Here is a 22,182-nt window from a genome sequence, read left to right on the forward strand (position 1 = left end):
CATTGGTGGAGGAGAATGTCACTAGGGGCACACTTTGGGGTTTCAAGCCTCATGTCTTCTTGAGTTAGCCCTTTCTGTTTCCTGTATGCGGTTCGAGGATATGAGTTTTTAGTTGTTAAGACCAGCCATCTGTCACCAGCTACTTTCACTCCTCCATCATACATTTGAAACCTCTGGCACTGTAATCCTAAAATAAACTCTTCCTTCTATAAGTTGCTTTGTTCATAAAGTTTTATTACCGTGATAGAAGGGTAAATAAAACAATACAATAAATGACACATTTTGGTAAAAACCAACAGTTGTCCAAATGAATTTAAGGCTCTCTCAGCCATGCCTGCCCCTAGAAACCTACTCCAATTTCCTGGGGCTTAGTGCCGTCTGAGAAGAGGATCTACTACCACCAAACTTTTAGACCAGCATAATCCCTAACTATATTCTAAACCTTAACTTATACCTTAAGTAAGTGTGCCCCTCATGCCTCACCAGGAAGGCATCAGGAGCAGGAGTCAGGCGGGTCACATTGCCTTAGCAATCATGAAACAAATAAAAAGAAGTGGGGCCTAGCTATAAAACCTGCTGTTAGGGACCCACTTCCTCTGGTAAAATTCTATCTCCTAAAGCCTCCATAACTATCCCAAACAGAGCCACCAGCTCATGAAGCAAGCATTCAAATTCAAAAATCTAAGAGGGACGTTTTGCATTCAAACCGCATTTGAACTCTGAGCCCATTCTGTGCCAATGGCTAACTCAACAGTGCAAAATGGATTAAATCAACTTCAAAATTTCCCATAGACAATAACAGTCCCAACACTTTAAAAATCCAAATACTCTTTTGAAAGACAATCTCCTAACTATGGTTGAGCTACATACTTAAACAAGGTATATACTTCCAATTTATAATGACACCGAATACACATTCCCATTCTAAGAGGGAGGAGTGGAAACATATCAAGGAAAAAGACTGCGGAAAAGAAGACCAAAACCCTTCAGGGCAAACAGTTCATCCTGAAGCACCAAATCAGGCATCATGGACTCATGATGGATTCTTCTGTTCTCCTGAGGGTTTGGCTGGCCTCGTTATGTATAACACCCATAATCTCTCTCTTACACAGGCTTCATTCCACATATGGCTCTTTCCTTGACAGATGTCCCATGGCCCTGGCATCTTGAACATTCTGGGGCTTCCACTGCAACTGGGATTGATAAAATCTCAGCTTCATGCAAGCTCTTTACAGAAGATCTAACACTGCCACACATTGCCTGGCCTCAGCAGCTCCCTGTAACTTTGGAGTAAGGGTTCGTGATCACTCAATCTTGCATCATTCATGCTAACGATATCAGTACAATTTAGACTACTTTGCCAAGATCTACCTGAGCCCCAGATGTAACCTGGCTGTTTTGAACCACAGCTGTAATTTCCTGGATGATGAATCTGCAATATCACTTTTCTTAGGCAATTGTTTCCAGGAAAAGAAAAATTCTGTGGTGTTCTTAGTCAAGCTGCTTTCTCCGTTTAAATAAATTTGCATTTTTACAAGTTAGGGCCTTTGATGGTTGGAATCTTGCCTTCAGGGCATTTTTCCTATTGTAGACAGTGAGGCTACTCTTTAACAACTATAAATGCTTTGTCCTCTAAATGTTCTGCTCCTTGTGCACCCTTTTAAACTTGTTAACATCCTTGCTAAACTGCAGGTATTTCATCCTTGGCTCTCAATGTCAGTCTGACTAAGAACAGTGAGAAGTAGGCACTTCACAGACTGAAGGCTAGGCTACCTTGAAATTTCTCCTTCCAAGGAAATTAGTCTATTGCTTTTCAATTTAGCCTCACGCACGCTCTCACCCCATGGGCAAAATACAGCCACATTTCTTTGCCCAAATGTAATTATAGCAAGCCCAGTTCCAGACAGAATCTTTGTTTTCCTCTGAAACCTCACTTAGTAGTCCAGGCCTCCACTGTCTGCATACCACTAATCATTCTGATCTTCTGAATTCCCCACCAGAAAATCCCATTAAGCTCTCCTCACAGCACTCTGAGGATTTCCTTGCCCCAAGTTCCAAATTCTTCCACACTCCTTGTGGTAGTTTGAGTATATTTGGTCCCCATGATCTCATAGGGAGCTTCTCTACTAGGTGATGTGGCTTTGTTGGATTGGGTATGGCTTTGTCTGAGCAAGTGTGTAACTGTTGAGGTGGGCTCTGAGATTTCCCCTGCTCAGGATACCTTCCAGTGTTTCAGTGGACTTGCAGTTGCCTGAAAGATGTAGGACCTCAGCTTCTTCTCCAACATCATGTTTGCCTACAAGCTCTCATGCTCCCCACAATGATGATAACGGACTGGACCTCTGAACTGTAAGAGAGCCACCCCAATTAAATGTTTCCTTTACAAGAGTAGCTGTGGTCATGGTGTCTTCACAGCAATAGAAACCCAAACTAAGACACTCATCCTGCAAGCCAGTTCTAAAGCTAAAACCTTCAAAATTAGGTTTATAAAAACAAAAGCCCCACTTCTCAGTACCAGTTTTATGTGTTGATTACTTTTCTTATTACCATAGCCAAATGCCTGAGAAGACACTATTTAAGGGAAGAAGTATGTTTATTCTGGCTAACAGTTTCAGGGGATCACTCCACAAAGGCAAAGGAGGTGTGACAGCAGGAAGAGAAGGCAAGGTGGCAGGAGCAGAGTCTAGCAGGTCACACTGTGTTAGCAATAAGGAAGCAGACAGAGAACAGGAAATGGGGACAGGCTATAAAACCTCCAGTCCTATCCCCAAAAGGCACACTTCCTCTGGCAATTTTCCACACACCACTCCCCCAGAGGTTCCATTCCCTTCCCAAAACTACCATCTTGGAACTAAATTTTCAAACATATGAGATTATGGAGGATATGTCTCTTTCAAAGTATAATATCACTGATAATATTTGACAAATATTAAGCTGAGCATAGAATATGTTGTGAAAAGCACAAAAAAATAATTTTCCTTAGACTATTGAAGCTTATCGTCTCAAGAATCAACATGGATACCATGTCAAAATACACACACACACACAAATGACTTTAATAAATATCTGTATGTATATGGTCATAAATTTACTCATTGTGAATCAGTCTTGTAAGTGAGAATATATTCTATATGGGGAGTCACCAATTCAGTGCTAGAAGATTTTTTTTAACCTCTACTATGCTGTATTAGTTTCCAAAGTTAATGTATTCATTAATAATTGAGTATAAGTAAAAAAGTTAGTATAGACAAAATTATGAATATCAACATTATTTGGGAGGCTTAGTGAAAAATGAAAAATAAAAATAAAATCTTCTGTTCAGGAATGTTAAGCCTTTCAAGACACAGAGAGTAGGACCTACAAAGCCTAGAGCCCTGTAAGATTACACATATCACACACCTATGTCTTCAACATTTAGTGGATATATAAGCTGTATTTGGTGGCTTAACTTACCTCAGGCTCATCACAGCTATTAGCACAGACAAAGAAAAGACTTTTAGCTCCTTCCTATAACTACCATCTATGGCTTTCTGTGGAGAAGCAAGATAATTCATTTGAAGAAAGTTCTTTTGTCCTTTCATAAAACCATAAAAATTCTGACAGTGATTCAATGTTGCTGTTAAGAGCTCATACACACTATTTTACCATCGACCATACTGACTTTTTTATTTCTATACACCTCCTTAATTTTGCCTAAGAGAAAAAATATCCAATGTAGTGTTCCAAGTTTACTATTTTCCCATGTATGCCACTTAAATCTGAAACTCCCAACTGAGATCTCTATGTCTAGAAAGTAATTTTCCCACAGTAAAATGTCTCCTTGCACAAATTAGGTATTTTCTTTTTGCTATCCCTGAAAAATTATCTATTCAGAATCAACTTCCACATATGGTACAGCATCTGGGTCTGATCCAGTAAAGGAGGCAAAATGTCATGCAAAAAGTGAATTAACCCTTCCTCTTCTCCAGTCCTGTGCTTGCCACACTGTAACTTTAACTGTCTAAGCCAGAGAGGTAAGTCTAGGGGGAGAGTTCTAAGAGTTAAATAGCATGGGTGTACAAAAGGATATCTTTATTTGCATCAACCTCTGACCTAAACAATTATGAAAACAAGCAATGAAACCACCCGAGTATTAGCAATATCTATGACTTGATCACTGATAATTTTATACATCCTTTCATATCATTTTCATTTCATATCATATTATCTATTGCATATTTCTTGAAATATCATTTCTTCTTAACATTACATCAAAATATTAATGGTGTTGCAATCACTATTATATCACCAGAGGCTAAAGCAGAAAAATGTCCAGTTCAAAGTCTCCCCGGGCTTATGTTTTGAGTTCAAGGTCTGTCAATTTAGTAAGACCATCTCAAAAATGAAGAATAAAAAGAGGGCTTGGAAAACAGCATAGGAGCAGAGCACTTACCTAGAATAGTTCAATTTCCATAAATTTTAATATGTTAGTAAAAGCCAAATATTATGATCACCCAAAAATGATTTTTATATTGAGATAAATGTATTTCCATATAACTTAGTTCTTTTGGAATCCAATTACTTCATCTTATGAACTTAAAAATATGATCCCAAGGAAAGGTCCATATATTTCACCAGACTCACAAGAGAGTCCATGGCACATAAAAGGTGAAGAAATGGCATCAAAGGAAGTTATGGCGCTCATGTGATAATGACATAGAGGCGTCTGCACTGTGATCTCACAAGGAGTACTGGAAGCATTCTAGGACAAGAAGACTCAGGAATTCTAACTCAACAACAGTGTTGGAATTGTAAAAAAGAACTGCCATAATTTTTTAACGATTTCATATTTAAATTATTTCAAATGAAAGTAAATATATCAAAACAATGCAGTTTATGGAGGTTGTTTTCTTTTTTAATTTTAATGGCATGTAATCATAGGATTCTATCTAAAAAGGTATAACCCAAATATATTGTTATATAAATTAAAATGTCATTTGGATTGGTACCTGAGATGACAGTAGATTACAATCAATGAACAGCCCCTTTCCAGTTCTGTAACGTTGTATGAGGCCAGCCATAATGGCTCCATAGGCAAACAGGCCAGTGGCAAGGTCAGTCATGGCCACTCCTGGGCGAACAGGCTCTCCATTCTGATTTGAGGATTGAATAGGAAAAACAGAAATTAAATATTGACTCATATTATATTTCCCAGACATTCTTTGGGTAAGTAAAAGAAATAAATGTGAAGTATGTGTATCTATACATGAGCAGACACATATACATGACTAAATCTAAAAAATTAGCATTAAGGATATCAGCTAACAGGAATGTATTTATAGTAAATGTATATTTACCGCTGTATATTTCTCAAGAGGCATTCAAGCCAACCTAAACCAAGTTAAATAAAATAAGAAATCTTTATAAACACATCTGAAGTTCTTTTTACATATTTTATTTAAAGAAAATAATAATAAATGAACTGCTGATTTAAATATGTTAATCTTCCAGAAAAGAGTTAAAACACTATTTTTCTCCTGTTGGATGAAATGTTGTTTTAGAGTGAAAACAGCAGAAGGAAGAACAGAAAGGAAAAAAAACTAGTATAACAAGCTCCGCCGGGCGGTGGTGGTGCACGCCTTTAATCCCAGCACTCGGGAGGCAGAGGCAGGAGGATCTCTGTGAGTTCGAGACCAGCCTGGTCTACAAGAGCTAGTTCCAGGACAGGCTCCAAAACCACAGAGAAACCCTGTCTCGAAAAACCAAAAAAAAACAAAAAAACAAAAAAACAAAAAAACAAAAAAAACAAGCTCCAAAGTTATGGAGAAACCCTGTTTTGAAAATAAAAAAATTTTTAAAAGACCAAACCTATGAATAATAGGCATAAAAAGAAGAGAACCAGGCCAAGGCACAGAAAATATTTCTAACAAAACAACACAAGATAACTTCTTTAATACATGAAAGAAGATGTCTCTCAAGATCCAAGAGGCAATGAGAGTAACAATGAGAGGGAAGCAGAAAAGAAACTATGTATAGCACATAACAGTCAAAACATTAAATATGCATTGCAAAGAAAGGATATTGAAAGTAGCAAGAGAAAAAGATCAACTCTCACATACAGAGCAGGCCATCAAAATCACAGCAGATTTTGCAATGGAGGCAAATGGGACCAATGTTCTATGACTTATGAGAGGTCAAAGAATCATCCCAGACCTCTATATCTAATAAAGGTATAAGTCATAATAGAAGGAGAAAGGAAAAAATTTCAAAACAAAATGATATTAAAGGAAATTAGGATCACTAAGCCAACTCTACAGAAGATAATGCAAAAAAAATACTTAATCCTGAAGAATAGGTTGAATACACCTACAAACGCACAAGGAACAAGTAACCAATTTCAGAACATTGAATTAAAGAGATCTAATAGACAATCACAACAGCAATAAAAGGACAGAAATTAATACATGTTTTTCAATAATAACATCATTTTTTATTTTCAACATCCCAACAAAGATATACAAACTAACAAATTGAATCAGAAAACAAGATCCATCTTGTTGCTACCTTCAAGACACAACCCTCATGACCAATGATACACACTACTACAGGAGAAAAAGATGGAAAAATATTACAATCAGATGAATCAAGAAATGATTCTAATCATTTGAAAAAACAGGCTTCAAACCACAACAAATTAGATGAGAGAAACACTTATATCCTCTCATTGATGAAAAAGTCCAAGAATAGGATATAACAATCCTAACATATATGCACCAAAAATAGCAGCCAATTTTCATAAAAGAAATACTATTAGACTTAACACCACAGATAAACCCCAAAACAGTGGCAGAGGTTAGAGTTTCAAGACCGAATTTTAACCAATAAAGAAATTATCTGAAAAAGAACTGAAAAAATAAATAAAGGGACTCTGGAGTTAAATGACATCGAAAAATTAAATGGACCTAATACATATACAAAAAATTTTACCCACAGATTACACATTCTTCTCAGCAGCCCATGAGAGTTCCCATCAAATGAAACATGAAACAAATCTCAAATGCAGAAACATCAAAATCACATGCTCCATTTTATCTGAACACCAGACAAGACAGAAAGCACACTAATTCATGGAAGTTAATCAACTCAATAGTGAGCCAAAGTTGGAGAAGCATGGCGGTTACTAGCTCTTTTTCCTACAATTGAAAAATAAATAAATAAAACACACAATGAAAGCAGTCATAAGAAGCAAGTATATAGCACTGGGTTCCTATATTAAAAGATTTGAGAGATCTCAAAAAATAATTTAACGCTATACCTGAAAGTCAGAAAAACAAAAATAATCAACACCCTAAAAAGTAGGTGAAAAAGGATAATAACAGTCAGGGCTGAAACTGAAATGAAAAAAAAATACAAAAGATCAATAAAATAAAATGCTAGTACACTGAAAATAGTAACAAGATTGACAAATATTTAGCCAAAAGAAAGGGTGCAAATTAATGTACTCACTCATAGGTGGTTTTTAAACATAAAGCAAAGAAAACCAGCCTACAAACTACAATCCCAGAGAACTTAGACAATAATGAGAACACTAAGAGAGACTTACATAGATCTAATCTACATGGGAAGTAGAAAAAGACAAGATCTCCTGAGTAAATTGGGAGCATGGGGACCTTGGGGGAGGGTTGAAGTGGGGAGGGGAAAGATAAGGAGGGGAGCAGAGAAAAAGGTACAGCTCAATAAAAATAAATTAAAAAAATTAAAAATGAAATTTGAGATGAAAAGAAAGAGATGTTAACAGACTCCAAAAAAATTCATAGAACCATAAGAACATACTTTAAAATTTTTATATTCCACCAAACGAGATAGCCTAAAAGAACAAGATACATTTATGAAATAGAAGCAGTAATTAAAAATATCGTAAATAAACAAAGCCCAGAGCCAGATGAATCCTGTGAAGAATTCTGTATAACTTTAAAATACTAATACCAAAACTTATGAAAGTAATCAACAAAATAGAAAAGGAGGGAACATTTCCAAATTCTCTTATGAAGTCAGAATTGCTGTAATAATAAAACATGACAGAGACTTGATAAATATTATAGATTAATATCACCAATAAACACAGAAGAAAACATTCTCAATAAAATACTGTAAAACCAGATTAAAGAAAATAAAAATATCACCTATCATAATCAAGTAGACTTCACCCCAGAATACAGAGATGGTCCAACATATATAAATAAAAAAGCATAATCTACCACATAAATAAACACAAGATCATCTCATTTCATTCAGGAAAGGACTTTGACAAAACCTAACACTGATTCATGATTAAAATACTAGAAGGAAGAGGGATAGAGGAGACATAGTTTAGGAAGCCCATAATTAACATAACCCTAAGGAGAAACGCTGAAGGTATTTCATAAAAAAATCAGAAACAAGGAATGGATATCCACTCTCCCCGCTCTTGTTCAGCATTTTGCTTATCTAGAGTAATAAAACAAGTGAAAAGCATTAAAGGAGATATAAATAGGAAAGAAATAAGTTAATGCATCTTTATTTGCATATAATATTCTATATGTAAAAGACCCTAAATACTACAATAAAAAACTTCTAAAGCTAATATATTCAGCAAACTAGCAGGATGAAAACTAATACACAAAAAATCAGTACCTGTCTATATACAAATGACCAACACAGCTAGAAAGAAATCAAGGAAACTACAACATTCATAACTAGTTCAAAACTATCTTGGAATAGAAATAATCAAGAAAGTAAAAGACTTGTTTGATGAAAAGTTCAAGACACCAAAAAACTAAACTGAAAAAGATACCAGAAAATGGAAAGACCTCCCATACTCATGGGCTGGCAGAATTAATACAGTGATAGTGGCCATTCTTCCTAAAGGAATCTACTCCCATCAAAATTACAAAGCAGTTCTTCATCAAAACAAAACAAAAAAAACTTGAATTTCACATAGAAATATTGAATACTCAAGGGAGTCAAAGCAATTCTGAACAAAAAGAATAACGCAGAGGTATCACCACACCTAATTTCAAATCATAACTTAGAGCCTTAGTGTGGCTCTAAACTTAGCATGGTACAGGCACAATGATGACTGGAATAGAATTGAAGACAGAATATCAACCAACGTTTCTATATGTTCACAAGATTTTTGTAAAAGAAACCAATAATATACACTGAAGAAAACTCATCATCTTCAACCATGGTAAGCAAACAGGATAGCTGCGTGTAAAAGAATAAAAAGATCTCTCTGCATCTGCTTCCATCAGTTACTAGATGAAGGGTCTATAATGATAGTTAGGATAGTCACCAATCTGATTACCAGATAAGGCCAGTTCAGACACCCTCTCCACTATTGCTAGTAGTCTTAGCTGGGATCATCCTTGTAGATTCTTGAGAAATTCCCTAGTACCGGGTTTCTCCCTAGCCCCATAGTTACTCTCTCTATCAAGATCTCTCTTTCATTGCTCCCCAACTCCATTCTTCCTTCCCTCGACCATCCTTTTCCCTCATGTTCTCACCCCACTTCCCCTCCTCTTTACTGCCCCCTCTTGCTCCAGTTTACACAAGAGATCTCATCTAATTTCCCTTTCCAGGGTAATCCATGTGTTTCTCTTAGGGTCCTCTGTGTTACTTAGCTTCTCTGGAACTGTGGATTGTAGCCTGATTATCCTTTGCTTTACATCTATTATCCACTTATGAGTGAGCACATACCATAGTTGTCTTTCTGAGTCTCGATTACCTCACACAGGATGGGTTTTTTCCTAGTTCTATCCATTTACCTGCAAATTTCATGATGTCATTTTTTTTTTACAGCTGAGTAATACTCCATTGTGCAAATGTACCACATTTTCTTTATCCATTCTTCAGTTGAGGGGCACCTAGGTTGTTTCCAGGTTCTGCCTATTACAAATAATGCTGCTATAAACATGGTTGAGTAAGTGTTCTTGTGTATGATTGAGTATCCTTTGGGTATATGTTCAAGAGTGGTATCTCTGGAAGCTACAGAGAAACCCTGTCTCGAAAAACCAAAAAAAAAAAAAAAAAGAGTGGTATCTCTGGGTCCAGAGCTAGACTGATTCCCAATTTTCTGAGAAACTGCCATATTGATTTCCAAAGTGGCTATACAAGTTTGAACTCCCAACAGCAATGGAGTAGTGTTCCCCTGACTCCACATCCTCTCTACCATAAACAGTCCTCAGTACCAAATGCAGAGATCTACAACCAAGCACCAGGCCAACCTCTAAGAATCCAGTCAAAGAAAGAAAAGAGGGAATATATGAACAAGGGAGGTTAAGATCATGATGGAGAAATCTACAGAGACAGCTGAACCAAGTTTGTGGAAACTCATGAACTCTAGACTGATGGCTGTGGAGCCTCCACAAGGCTAAACTAGGCCCTCTATATATGGGACACCATGATGAAGCTTGGACTATCTGAGAGGACCCTGGCATTAGAACCAGGATTTATCGCTGGTGCATGAACTAGCTTGTTGGAGCTGGTTCCCTAAGGTGGGATGCCATGCTCAACCTTAATGCAAAGGGGAGGGGTTTGGTTCTGCCTTAGCTTAATGTGCCTGTCTTTGTTGACTCCCCATGGAAGCCCTTACTTGTTGGAAAGAGTGGATGGGAGGTAGGCTGGAAAGTGGGGGTGAAGGAGACGAGAGGAGGGATGAGAAAACTGTGAATAGAATGTAAAGTGAAATATTAAAAATAATATTTTAAAAAATATGTCTATCACTCTGCACAAAACCCAATTCCAAATAAACAAAGGATCTCAATATAAGAGTTGATACCCTAAACCTTATAGAGGAGAAAGTAGGAAATATGCCTGAACTCATTGTCACAGGAAAGGACTTCCTAAACAGGACCCCAATAGCACAGGCATCAAGACCCAAGATGTTGTAAAAGGACTCCAGGAAAATAAGTTTATGTACAGCAAAGTGCACCATTACTCAATGAAGAGGAAATTCATAAAATGAAAAAAATGACTAGCTATATATCTGATGGAATGATAGTATCTAGAATAAATAAAGAAGCAAAAAATTTGAAAAAATAAAAAAATTAATCAATTTAAAAATTGGGTAAAGAGTTAAACAGAGTTCTCAAAATATGAAATACAAATGACTGAGAAACACTTTTGAAAATGTTCAATATTTTTAGCCAGCAGAGAAGTGCAAACTGAAACCACTTTAAGATTCCATCTTATCTCAGTCCGAATAGCTAAGTTAAAAAAATAAAATAAAATCATGACAAATGCAACTGTGGATGGTGGAAAGGAGATGCAAACTCATGCATCCACTATGAAAATCAGTGTGTAGGTTCCTCAAAAAGTTGAAAATGTATCTACCATTCAACTATTCCACTTTTTATTATATGCCAAAAGGATTCCATATTCTACCCTAAAGAGATCTGCCCATCCATGTTCACTGATGCTCTCTATTCACAACAGTCATGGCATAAACAGCATAGATGTCCATCAACAGAGAAATGCAAAACGGAATGTTCTATAGATGCACAATGGAGTATTATTCAGATATTAAGAAAAATAAAATTATTAAATTCACAAGTAAATGGAGGGAGCCAAAAGAAATCATTCTAGTAAAGTAATCCAGATCCAGAAAGAAAAATATTACATTTTTTTCTTATCCATGGGTGCTAGCATTAAATCTTTAGATACATGTGTTTAAATTTGAATAACCATAATTCCCATAATAATAGAAATAGATATATTATAGAAATAATAGAAATTATTATTAGAAATGGAGACATGGAGAGGGCTTTTTAATGAGGAGAGACAGAAAACACTCATATAAAAGGGTTAAAGAGGAATAATGAAAAAGTAAGGCTTAAACTGAGGTGGCAGAGATGAGGAGAGCATGGAAGAGGGACTATGGGAAAGGATAAATCATTAAAGACCTTTGAAAAAGACATAGAAACCTATTATTGTAGAAAAGTTATATGTGTGCATAAAAGAGTTAAATGGAGTTTTCCCATATAAGAGTCAACAATACTCCTACAATATAAATAAATAAGTAAATAAAGCTTACATAGGTTTTGATTGTTGCCTCCCACAGGTTGAAAGTAAGTCCCTGTTGCTAAAGATTCCATGTACTTCAAACACAAGACTCAGAAGATTCAAGTTGGGTCTGATAACCTTCTCCCTGGGGACTAGCTTTCACAGTACTAGAAGGTGATGTTAAAAATGCCAAGGGAAGGAACTAACGAAAATCCTACCCAGCAGGACTGCCTATGAACCAAAATTACCAGCACAGCAGCATACTTCTAACGGTCCAAAACTGACAACCACATCTTGGTAGTAATCAACAGCTCTCTAATCATCTTAAGCCTCGCTCAAAGTGAAGGAGATCATGCTTGGTTCTAGAACTCGGACAGCTGCCCATAGTGAGATTGTGGATCTCAGAGGAGAACAAAACAATGTTCACTTTACTAGACTAGAATACTTCTTAACTGCTTTCTAAATACATATTCTTATATCTGCGGATATATCTGTATTGAATCCCTCAAAGAAGCTTCTCTTTGCAGCAGGTGAGATCAGTACAGAAAATCAAACTGTTTAAAATGTAGAGGACAACATATCATGGGATACCCAGCCCTAATGAAGACATCTATAACATAATTCCTGTATCTGAGGCTCATGAAACATTGCACAAGAGAAGCTGGTAGTTTAGTATGAGCCTGAGACCAGAAAATCTGCTATGATATATAAATATAGATACAGATATAGATATTGCATCTTAGAAACTCCATTTCTAAGATGATACCTCTTAGAAATGACAGGGTAGATACACCCATGATACTACAAACATAAGGCTACCTAAGCCAGACCAGGAAAATAGCAACATCAATAAGTGTGCTAACAGAAGAGGGTGAACTTTCACAGATCCACATTTCTACACCAAAAAAACCACAGTCAATTAATGACTGCTGAAGGAGGGAGGATTAGATTTCCTCAGCTATTAGCCTCTTAATTAGTTATCCAATAACAAGTGGTAAGCCCTTAAATCAAATCCATACAAGCAGCACTTAACAGGTTCAAAAGGCTGTGTTTATGTATTTTATGAAACATATATATTACATATAAACAAATTTGCATATTTATAAAAAATAAAGAAAAGGAGACATGAATTTGAGAATTAGTAAGGGGGATGGGAGGTCAGGTAGTTGGGAGAAGTTCAAGAGAATAAAGTGAATAGTGAAAAATGGTGTAGCTCTATTTTAATTCCTAAAATGTTCTTTTGAACATTCTGAGCAGTACTCCATTTGAGAAGAAATTATGAACAACAATTGACATGCAGGGTCTTATAAAACTAAAAACCTTCTTCAGAACTTAGGAAACAATTAAAGGAGTAGGAAAGAAACTGCCAGATACATATTGGACAGAAGATTAATATTCAGAATATTATAAAGAACTCAAAAAAGTAAAAAGAAAAGACCCACTCAAGTGTTCTTATGCAGAGTTCTCAAAAGAAGAATGTTGGTGGCTATGAAATGTTTCGGAAGATGTTCAGCACCTTAGCAAGTAAAGAAACGCAATCAAAACAAATTTGCGATTTCATCTTACTACAGTGAGAATGGCAAGAATCAAGAAAACAACCAGTCATAAATGCTAAGGGGGATGTCGGGGAGAGGGACACTCATTCACTGTAGGTAGAAATACAAACTAGCATAACCACTCTGGAAATTAATACAAAGAATCCTCAAACAACTAAAAATGAATCTATCATGCTATACCACTCTCTGGCATATGCTCAAAGGACTCAACAAAAGCAATACTTCTTCAACCATGCCCATCATTGCTCTGAAATCAATAGCTAGGAAATGGACGCAGTCCAAATGCCCTTCAGCTGATGAACGAGTAATGAAAATGTGGCACACATACCCTATGAACTATTATTCAGCGGCAAGGAACACTTAAATTATGAAATTTGTAAGTAAATGGATGGAAGTAGGAAAAATATTACATTGACAGAGGCAATACAGAGAAGAGCAACAAATAACACGTGTTCTCTCTTATATATGATTCCTAGCTCCAACATCGTCAGATGTGAGACCACAATCTGGAGCAAGCACAAAAAGCAGGAAAGTCAAAAGGTACCATAGTGGGGAAGGCATTAGAGAAGGGACCAGCAGTATGGTGCTGGTATGAAAGGGAAAGTGGGGAGAAATGGGATATTAGTTGGGAAAATGGGAATATAGTCAATACAACAGAAGAGGGAGAGGGGACTAAAAGTAGGAATAAGAATATTTGGAAAAAGTCATAAAGAATCATAGTTTTATTTACCTAAAATTACATTAAATACCTATAAATATATATGGATACTGTGGTAAAGTGGGTAGGAGTGAGAAGAGCAGGTGAGGAAAAACAACTAAAATAAAGTATTGTGAAAATGAAAATGAAAATGTGTTGCTTTGTAAGCTAACTAGAAAGTAAACGTTGGAAGTCATAAGGCCGAGCATATACTATGTGGCTACCCTATCAGAATTTGTGCAGTTCACCAATAGAATCCCAGAAGTTTGTCACCTTGGTAGTTTTTCATTCATCTTAGCCCTTATTAAGGATTGATAAGTCCCAAATGTTTTCACATATTCCCAACTGAGTTCAGTGCCTTTAAACAAAATTACTAACAATAATAACATCTTTACCAAGTGGAGCCTAGGTATTGAACAAAGAGAGATATGTCAATGCTCTGTTCTCTCGATGAACAAAAAGAAAACCGATCCCCACGTTATTTTAAGGAAGGGCTACATACATTTTTTCTATGACTAAAAATGAAACATCAGAAGATAAAAGTACAAAGGGATGCCTTGTATCTGAAGGCATTAAAACCTCACAGCTGCTTTGAATTAAATGAAAGATTATAAAAGAGGTCACTCTGCCTCGGTTTATCCTAGCGGTGCAGTGATCTGCCTAGAGTTAGCTAGGAAAAGTAGCTCAGAGGAGGAACACCTGCTGTAAAAGGTTTTTAAACCTACCAACCCTGCTTGTTTAGAAACGGATGCCTTTTAATTTTACCTACTAGGCTTTCAAACTATACTTTTGTTTTATGTTAATAATGTCCATGCCATTTTCCCCAAAAAGTCTTTGCTCTGATCTAACACATTTGGAAACCTGCATTCTTTTAGAAACCCCACAACACACTGTCAATTGAGAGGGGGCTATATTATCAAATAATTCAGACTGTGATACAAATGGCAAGTCAGACAAAACTATTTCTGTCACTTAAGTAACCAATTTTCAAACACATGACTACCTAAAATATTCTGGGTGAAAAAGAAAGTGTCTCCTATGTATCCTTACTAAATTCAGGCTAGTACTCTGACAGAAAAGATTTCTACATCTAGTCAGCCACTCTCTTTTGAAGAAGAAACATTTCTAAAGTCACTAATAGGTGATTATGCTTGCATAATACAAAAAGATATGAAAAGGGCTTCATCACATGCTATCAATAAAAAGACTTTCTCTTTTCCATGAACTCAAGTTGACATTTAAGCTTCAGTTCATTTACAAGAATCACACTTACGCTGTATTTTAATAAAGTCATTCACTGTTTCTTTCCAAAATTCATTCAAGGTTAACTTAATGAAGAATATTTTATTTCTGGCATGTATAAGAAAAATAAATAAGAATATTCTAAGAATACCTACCTCGGGCCCTGTAATGTGCATCAAGCCCGACATAGCAGAGGCAATAGCATCATAGCCTGCCCTCTGAGACATGGGCCCCGTCTGGCCATATCCTGCAACAAGAACAGATGTTCAGTGCTACACGGGGTAAGGAAGTGTGCTAAAAACCATCCACCTCCAGAAATTGTGCAGTATTCTTCCAATTAGATCTGTATGACACCTTGATGGAAACTGTAAGAAATAACTAGTGTATAACTATACTATGGAAAACAAAAACCTGTTGCATTGCTGGCCACATACTACCTTCAGGAATGTTTTGTTTGGCCTTTAGAACATTTTGAAATGATTTTATTTAGTTGACAACAATTTAAAAAATAAAATAAAAATAGCACACAAGACAATTCCTAGCTAGGTGGTAGTGGGTCACACCTTTAATCCCAGCACTCAGGAGGCCGAGGCAGGTGAACCTCTAAGTTCGAGGCCAGCTTGGTCTACAGAGCGAGTTTCAGAGTTACATTGAGAAACCAAAAAAGCAAAAATGCAATTACTGACTTGTTTTAAAAGTCAGAAAGGATAACCAATGTTATCCCATACTCTCCCAAGGCAGCAAAGTTAAGTAACCGCCCCCCTTTTACATGGGGCACAAACTTCATCTGCCAGTCTTCACCTCCTCTCTCCTTAGGCCTCCACTTACACCACTTTAGCTCAGCTCCAAGGCCTCACTAGACACTACCTGCTCTTCTTCCGTGTGACAGTACACACAGGGGAGCAAAGTGCACTTCCCAAGATTATGCTAACATATTTTCAACTAAGCAAATAAATTATAAGTGACAAACTTTAAAACTACATATTGTACAATCAACAACCCCAGAGAACCTAGACAATGAAGAGGACCCTAAGAGAGACATACATGGATCTACACAGAAAAAAGAAAAAAAAAAGCTCTCCTGAGTAAAACATGGGGGTCATGGGAGAGAGTAGACGGGAAGAAGGGAGGAAGAGAGGGGAGTAGAGTGGAGAAAAATGTATAGCTCAACAAAAACAGTAAGGAAGGAAGGAAGGAAGGAAGGAAGGAAGGAAGGGAGGAAGGGAGGAAGGGAGGAAGGGAGGAAGGGAGGAAGGGAGGAAGGGAGGAAGGGAGGAAGGGAGGAAGGGAGGAAGGGAGGAAGGGAGGAAGGGAGGAAGGGAGGAAGGGAGGAAGGGAGGAAGGGAGGAAGGGAGGAAGGGAGGAAGGGAGGAAGGGAGGAAGGGAGGAAGGGAGGAAGGGAGAAAGGGAGAAAGGGAGAAAGGGAGAAAGGGAGAAAGGGAGAAAGGGAGAAAGGGAGAAAGGGATGGAGGAAGAGTAAAAGAGAGGGGGAGGGAGGAAAGGGAGGAAGGGAGAGAGAGAGAGAGAGAGAGAGAGAGAGAGGCCAACTGGCCAGACAGTGGTGGCGCATGCCTTTAATCCCAGGATCCGGGAGGCAGAGGCAGGAGGATCTCTATGAGTTCAGACCAGTCTAGTCTACAGAACGAGTTCTAGGACGGGCTCCATAACTACTGAGAAACTTTGTCTCGAAATGTCCCCCCTTCCACCCCCCCAAAAAAAAGCCAACTGGGCAAACCATGGGAAGTAAACTAGTACTCAGCATTCCTCAATGGCCTCTGCTTCAGAATTAGCCCCCACCCACCCACAAAACAAGCAAAACTGAACATGTTTCAGGAATATGGTAGCACAGTGCATCCCTGTAACCCTAGCATTCAGGAGACCAAGGAAGGAAAACCCAGATGTTGAGGTTAGCCTGAGCCACATTGCTAGACTCTACCTAAAAAAAAATAGCTATAAATAAAACAATTTCATCACCTAACAGTGCTATTTTAAGTACATTATTTTTCTTTCTGACTTTTTTGTTCAGAAGGGAAGACAAAAATCAAGAGAATATGAGTAACCTTTTCTCCTTTTTTCTGTCTTGGGTTCTTATTGTTTAATCCTAAAGGTTATGATAGGAGAGTTAGGATTGCATCTCCGAATTCCATTTATTACCCAGAGAATGAACAAATACATACCATGCTTTGTAAATATCTAGAAGGGGTCGCCCGGGGACTTGCTTCACCAGACATCATTCCCTCCTTCCCTCCCTCCAGTCCTCGACTTTAATATTTGCTTAGCAAGAAGGAAAGAAAAAAAGAACTCCCTTAGTGGTCCTTTGTAGAAAGCAGCCTACATCAAATTTTAATTCCCTTTATGCAATTTGTGTTCATAACTCTTAACCTCAAAGATGTGTAATATAATTGTTTATTGATTACAATTGTTTCCTTCATGCTGAAATGCAACCTCTGGGAATGTTTTCTGTTAGATTGACGCTGTATCCTCAGCCTCTAGTAATGTTTGATGACAGTTAGTGGAGGAATAAATATTTATTATTTAAAAATAATCAGTGTTTCAAGATCAATCTATAAATAAAGAAGCAAAAGAAGTGAGTGCTTACATGGTCTAACCATTAGTTAATCCACCCAAACATATCTGCTGCCATAATTATCTCTGTTAGAAATAAAAGTCTATAAAAATCCTCACATGAAACAAGAGGTAATATTAAGATATTAAAATAGTTAAAGAGTAAAAGATATTTGTCTCTTTGCTTGTTTGCGCTTCTGGATCTTAAGAAAAGAACTTACTCTATAGTCCCAGAGGCCATGAACTCTCAACTTTCCTGCTTCAATATTTCCCAAAGTGCTGGTATTTCCAACAAGTTTGGCTGATATGCCTCATCATTAATGGAAAAAAAAATGTGCCATATGTTTCCTTGTGCTTTATTATGCAAATTTTCAAACAAAAAATAGAGCAAATTTGTAATAAGCATATCATCTCATTTCAATCATCACTATTTATAGACAATCTTATCTTCCAATGACACTATTGTATAAAAGAAAAACACAGTTTAAAAAAACTGGGATGTCCTCGATCACGTTTAAAAATAAAAAGATGTTTTCCATTAATTTCAAAATCAAAACTGATAGTTTCTAAACCAGTATTCTTTAGAGCTTTAAAAAAGTGGGGTGAGGGGACTTATGAAGAGATCATAATAATAAAATAAACTAAGTACAAGTCAGCAGTCTCCATGAAGAAATCCGAAAAGTTCCTCCAAGTCCAAGTCAATGGATTTCAAGGCAGCTAGTTAGCCTCTGTTAGTGGAACAGTAGCGCAGGGTTCAGTCTTCACTGCAATGTCACTGCAGCATGGGCCAGCATCCTGGGGCACAGCATAGCTGCTGGCATACAGCAGAAACTCTGTGCCTGTTAAGCCACTGTGAGCTCAACAGGAGTCACGAGAAGGATGATGTCTCAATGAGCTCAACCTCAGGAAAAGCAGAAAATCCAAATCCCCAACTGAGAGTAACTTAAGGCCTCTCACCATTGGCACAGTTCTAAATGGAGTCTTTTAGATGACCTTGCAGAGAAATAAGCTCCGGAGAGAATTGAACGGTTTATAAAATAAAATCACAACAGCTGCCTTGTGATATAAATTCTTTTTGTTCAGTTCATAACGAGTGAAACACAAATCCCCTAATTAAATTGTCATTTCCCAATGTTTCTAGTAAAGAAATACATAGAGTGACACTGGAGACAGTAAGCACAGTGAAAAAGAGAGTGAGCTTTAGAGTTGAAGAAATCTGGATTCAAATTATGGTTCTGCCAACTATTAAAGCACCAACAATTCATTTAATTTTTCTGAGCCTAAATGATAATACAAACATTTATCTCACACATTTACTGTCAAAATTCAACTGACTGCACAGCATAAGCAAAGTGAATTTCACATTGAACATTAAACATCATCAGTCAATAAATATATATTAACTCATCAATAATACACGAGCTTACATTCTTTCATACAATATTTAGAATAGCATAAGAAACCCTGCCTTGAGGTAAGTCAAAGTAATAAAAATAGATATCCTAAATATTTAAATTAAATTGTCTGACATACATAAAAATGGAAAAATTTGTTTACAGTTAGAACTTAATACTGCTCGTTGGACAAAAGAATGTGGCAATAATAATATTATATAATACAGCTGGGTATGGTGGTACACATCTTTGATCCCAGCAATTGGGAGGCAGAGGTAGGCTAATCTCTGTGAACTTGAGGCTAACCTGGCCTACAAGTGATTTCCTAAACAGCCAAGGCTACATAGAGAGACCCTGTCTCAAAAAAAAGTAATATACGTGTGTATGTACACATGTAAATGTGTGTGTGCCAAAAAATTATTCTGTCTTTTCACCTAATACTTAACTATTTAAATGCTATTAATAATATCAACAGTTTTGACAATAGTATTGACAATTAAATTTCCTGTTGGTAATGTGAAAACTAATTATCTGCTGAAAAATCCAATAACTATCTGAGTATGAAACTTAAACAGTTGGGTTTTGTTTTTATTTTTACAATTTCAGAAACAAGTGTGCTTATGATCCAAAGTTAACAGGAAAATGAAACTATCAGTTCTTTTTCTGTTGGAATTAGGGCAGTTGTAGAAAAGCACACTATTCTCTCTCTCTCTCTCTCTCTCTCTCTCTCTCTCTCTCTCTCTCTCTCTCTCTCTCTCTCTCTCTCTCTCTCTCTCTCTCTCTCTCTCTCTCTCTCTCTCTCTCTCTCTCTCTCCTTTCTCTCCTCTCTCCCCCACTCCCGACCCCACTTACTCTCACTGTGAGGAACAAGCTCGCCATCTTGTGGCTTCTATGAAGTAAAGCTTGCAGGCCGAGAATGTGAGTAAACGTGTAGTCCTAGTTGCATTGACTGGTGTCTTCCTAATAGTGTTCCGCTTCACGTCTTCCTCCTCTCCTTCACGATCTTAGGAAGCAGCACTAACATGGGCACTCATGCTCTCTGTAACTCTGCGAAACCTCACAGTGTCAATACCCTCTCTACCAATGCTTGCCCTTTGGGGAGTCACAAAACCCTTTGACAAATTGATTTGAGGCTCAGCACACAGCCCAGAAGAACGTAACTGAATGAATGCTGCTCATAGAGCCCGTTCCTGGACTGCGTGGGGCCGGCTCAGCATGTAAGTGGCACTCAGTACTTATATACACCTGCTCAAATCCAGCTCTCCTGAAAGAGAACAGCCAAAGGGCAGCTTGAGGCTTCAGAATGGGGCTCTAGCCTGATGATAACAAAAGGAGAGAGAACAAAATGAAGCATCACTCATGTAGGTGATTTCAGTGGCCTCTTGTCAGACCCTGCCTTATCCTTGCTTTGTGAGGAGCCAGTGATCTCTATAAAGCGCAGGGAGTATACAACTGCAAGGAAAGGCGGTGTGTACCTATGATCCAAGCATCTAAAGGCTGAGATGGTAGAAAAAGCAAGGTATTGCCAACCTCTATGCCCAAAAGGGTAATGTCACTGCAAGGAATTTTTAATTAGATCATTTATTTCATACAAAAAATATTTCAGAAGTTAGGAAGTGTCATTCCCATTTGAAGAAGAAGAAGAAGAAGAAGAAGAAGAAGAAGAAGAAGAAGAAGAAGAAGAAGAAGAAGAAGAAGAAGAAGAAGAAGAAGAAGAAGAAGAAGAAGAAGAAGAAACAAAAATTGAGTCATTTGCTATGATTATGATCACACACTCAGGCAGTATTACAGCAGAGCTGAGATTTGGACACAAATATGAGTTCCTGAATATAAAGGTATTTATGTATACTTGTGTTTGCATTGACATCTCTGTCCAAAATTCTGAGGGACTACAAACTGTTGATGCCCTATACAGAAATGGCATTCCAGCTCACAGACCACTAATCAAAATTGTTCCTTTTCATATCTTCACCATCGCATTTAAAGAAAAACACACCTCAGCATACACACAATCAAGTAACCTGAGTTGCCCTCAACTCTTTTCTTTTATTCCTTGCTCGTATCAAACTGACCAGTAATTCCTGGTTGATTATTTGACCTTCCAGATATCTCCAACATCTATCTAAGCTCTTATGCCCTCACTTACTGCTCACCTGCCTCAATTTAATCTTCACCTGATACAAAGAACTTCCCAAAATCTGATGAGGTGTTTCCATACTAAAATTCTTGTTCAATATCCAAAGGCTTAAAATAATAATAGTCCTTAACATGTTATGCTGGGTTCTTTATGATGCAGCCACTTTGCCATTCCATATATCTTATTTTTGACACACCCCAGAACTATTTGCATTCAGTATAGTTGTTCTCCAGACATAAACAGCTTTTTTTAGTTCCTCTGGCCCTCTGCTTACGTTATTTTACCCATTTTCCCCATCTCCACTATCTGGTATCTGATTCCAAGACACAGAGCAGGTCAGTGACAGACTGTTAGGGATAAGAAAGAAAGACATTTCAAAGATGGGTACACCTTTGCCAGTAGCAAACATAAAAATGAAATATAAATATTTTGATATGGTTAGATAAGTAATACTAATATTCCAAAAGCTGCAGAAATTCTAACAATAAACTATCACTGGAAGAGCATAAGGCCATAAAATAGTTTGTGATGAATAATAAAGTATGTCAATGTATATAGATATCTGCACTT

At 37.2% G+C, this 22,182-nt stretch overlaps 1 protein-coding gene across 1 annotated transcript in view; it reads right to left on the bottom strand.

Annotated features, from left to right (window-relative positions):
* The window catches only part of Sugct (succinyl-CoA:glutarate-CoA transferase), a 704,072-nt gene that overhangs the window by 593,427 nt on the left and 88,463 nt on the right, over positions 1-22,182 (bottom strand). The window contains exons 7-8 of the mRNA XM_057787829.1: positions 15,672-15,763; positions 4,989-5,132 (exon numbers count right to left, since the gene is read on the bottom strand). Coding sequence (XP_057643812.1) covers positions 4,989-5,132; positions 15,672-15,763 — 236 coding nt within the window. The remainder of the gene's footprint in view (positions 1-4,988; positions 5,133-15,671; positions 15,764-22,182) is intronic.

This window comes from Chionomys nivalis, chromosome 13 (assembly GCF_950005125.1).
Source record: "Chionomys nivalis chromosome 13, mChiNiv1.1, whole genome shotgun sequence".
NCBI classification, from domain to species: Eukaryota; Metazoa; Chordata; class Mammalia; order Rodentia; family Cricetidae; genus Chionomys; species Chionomys nivalis.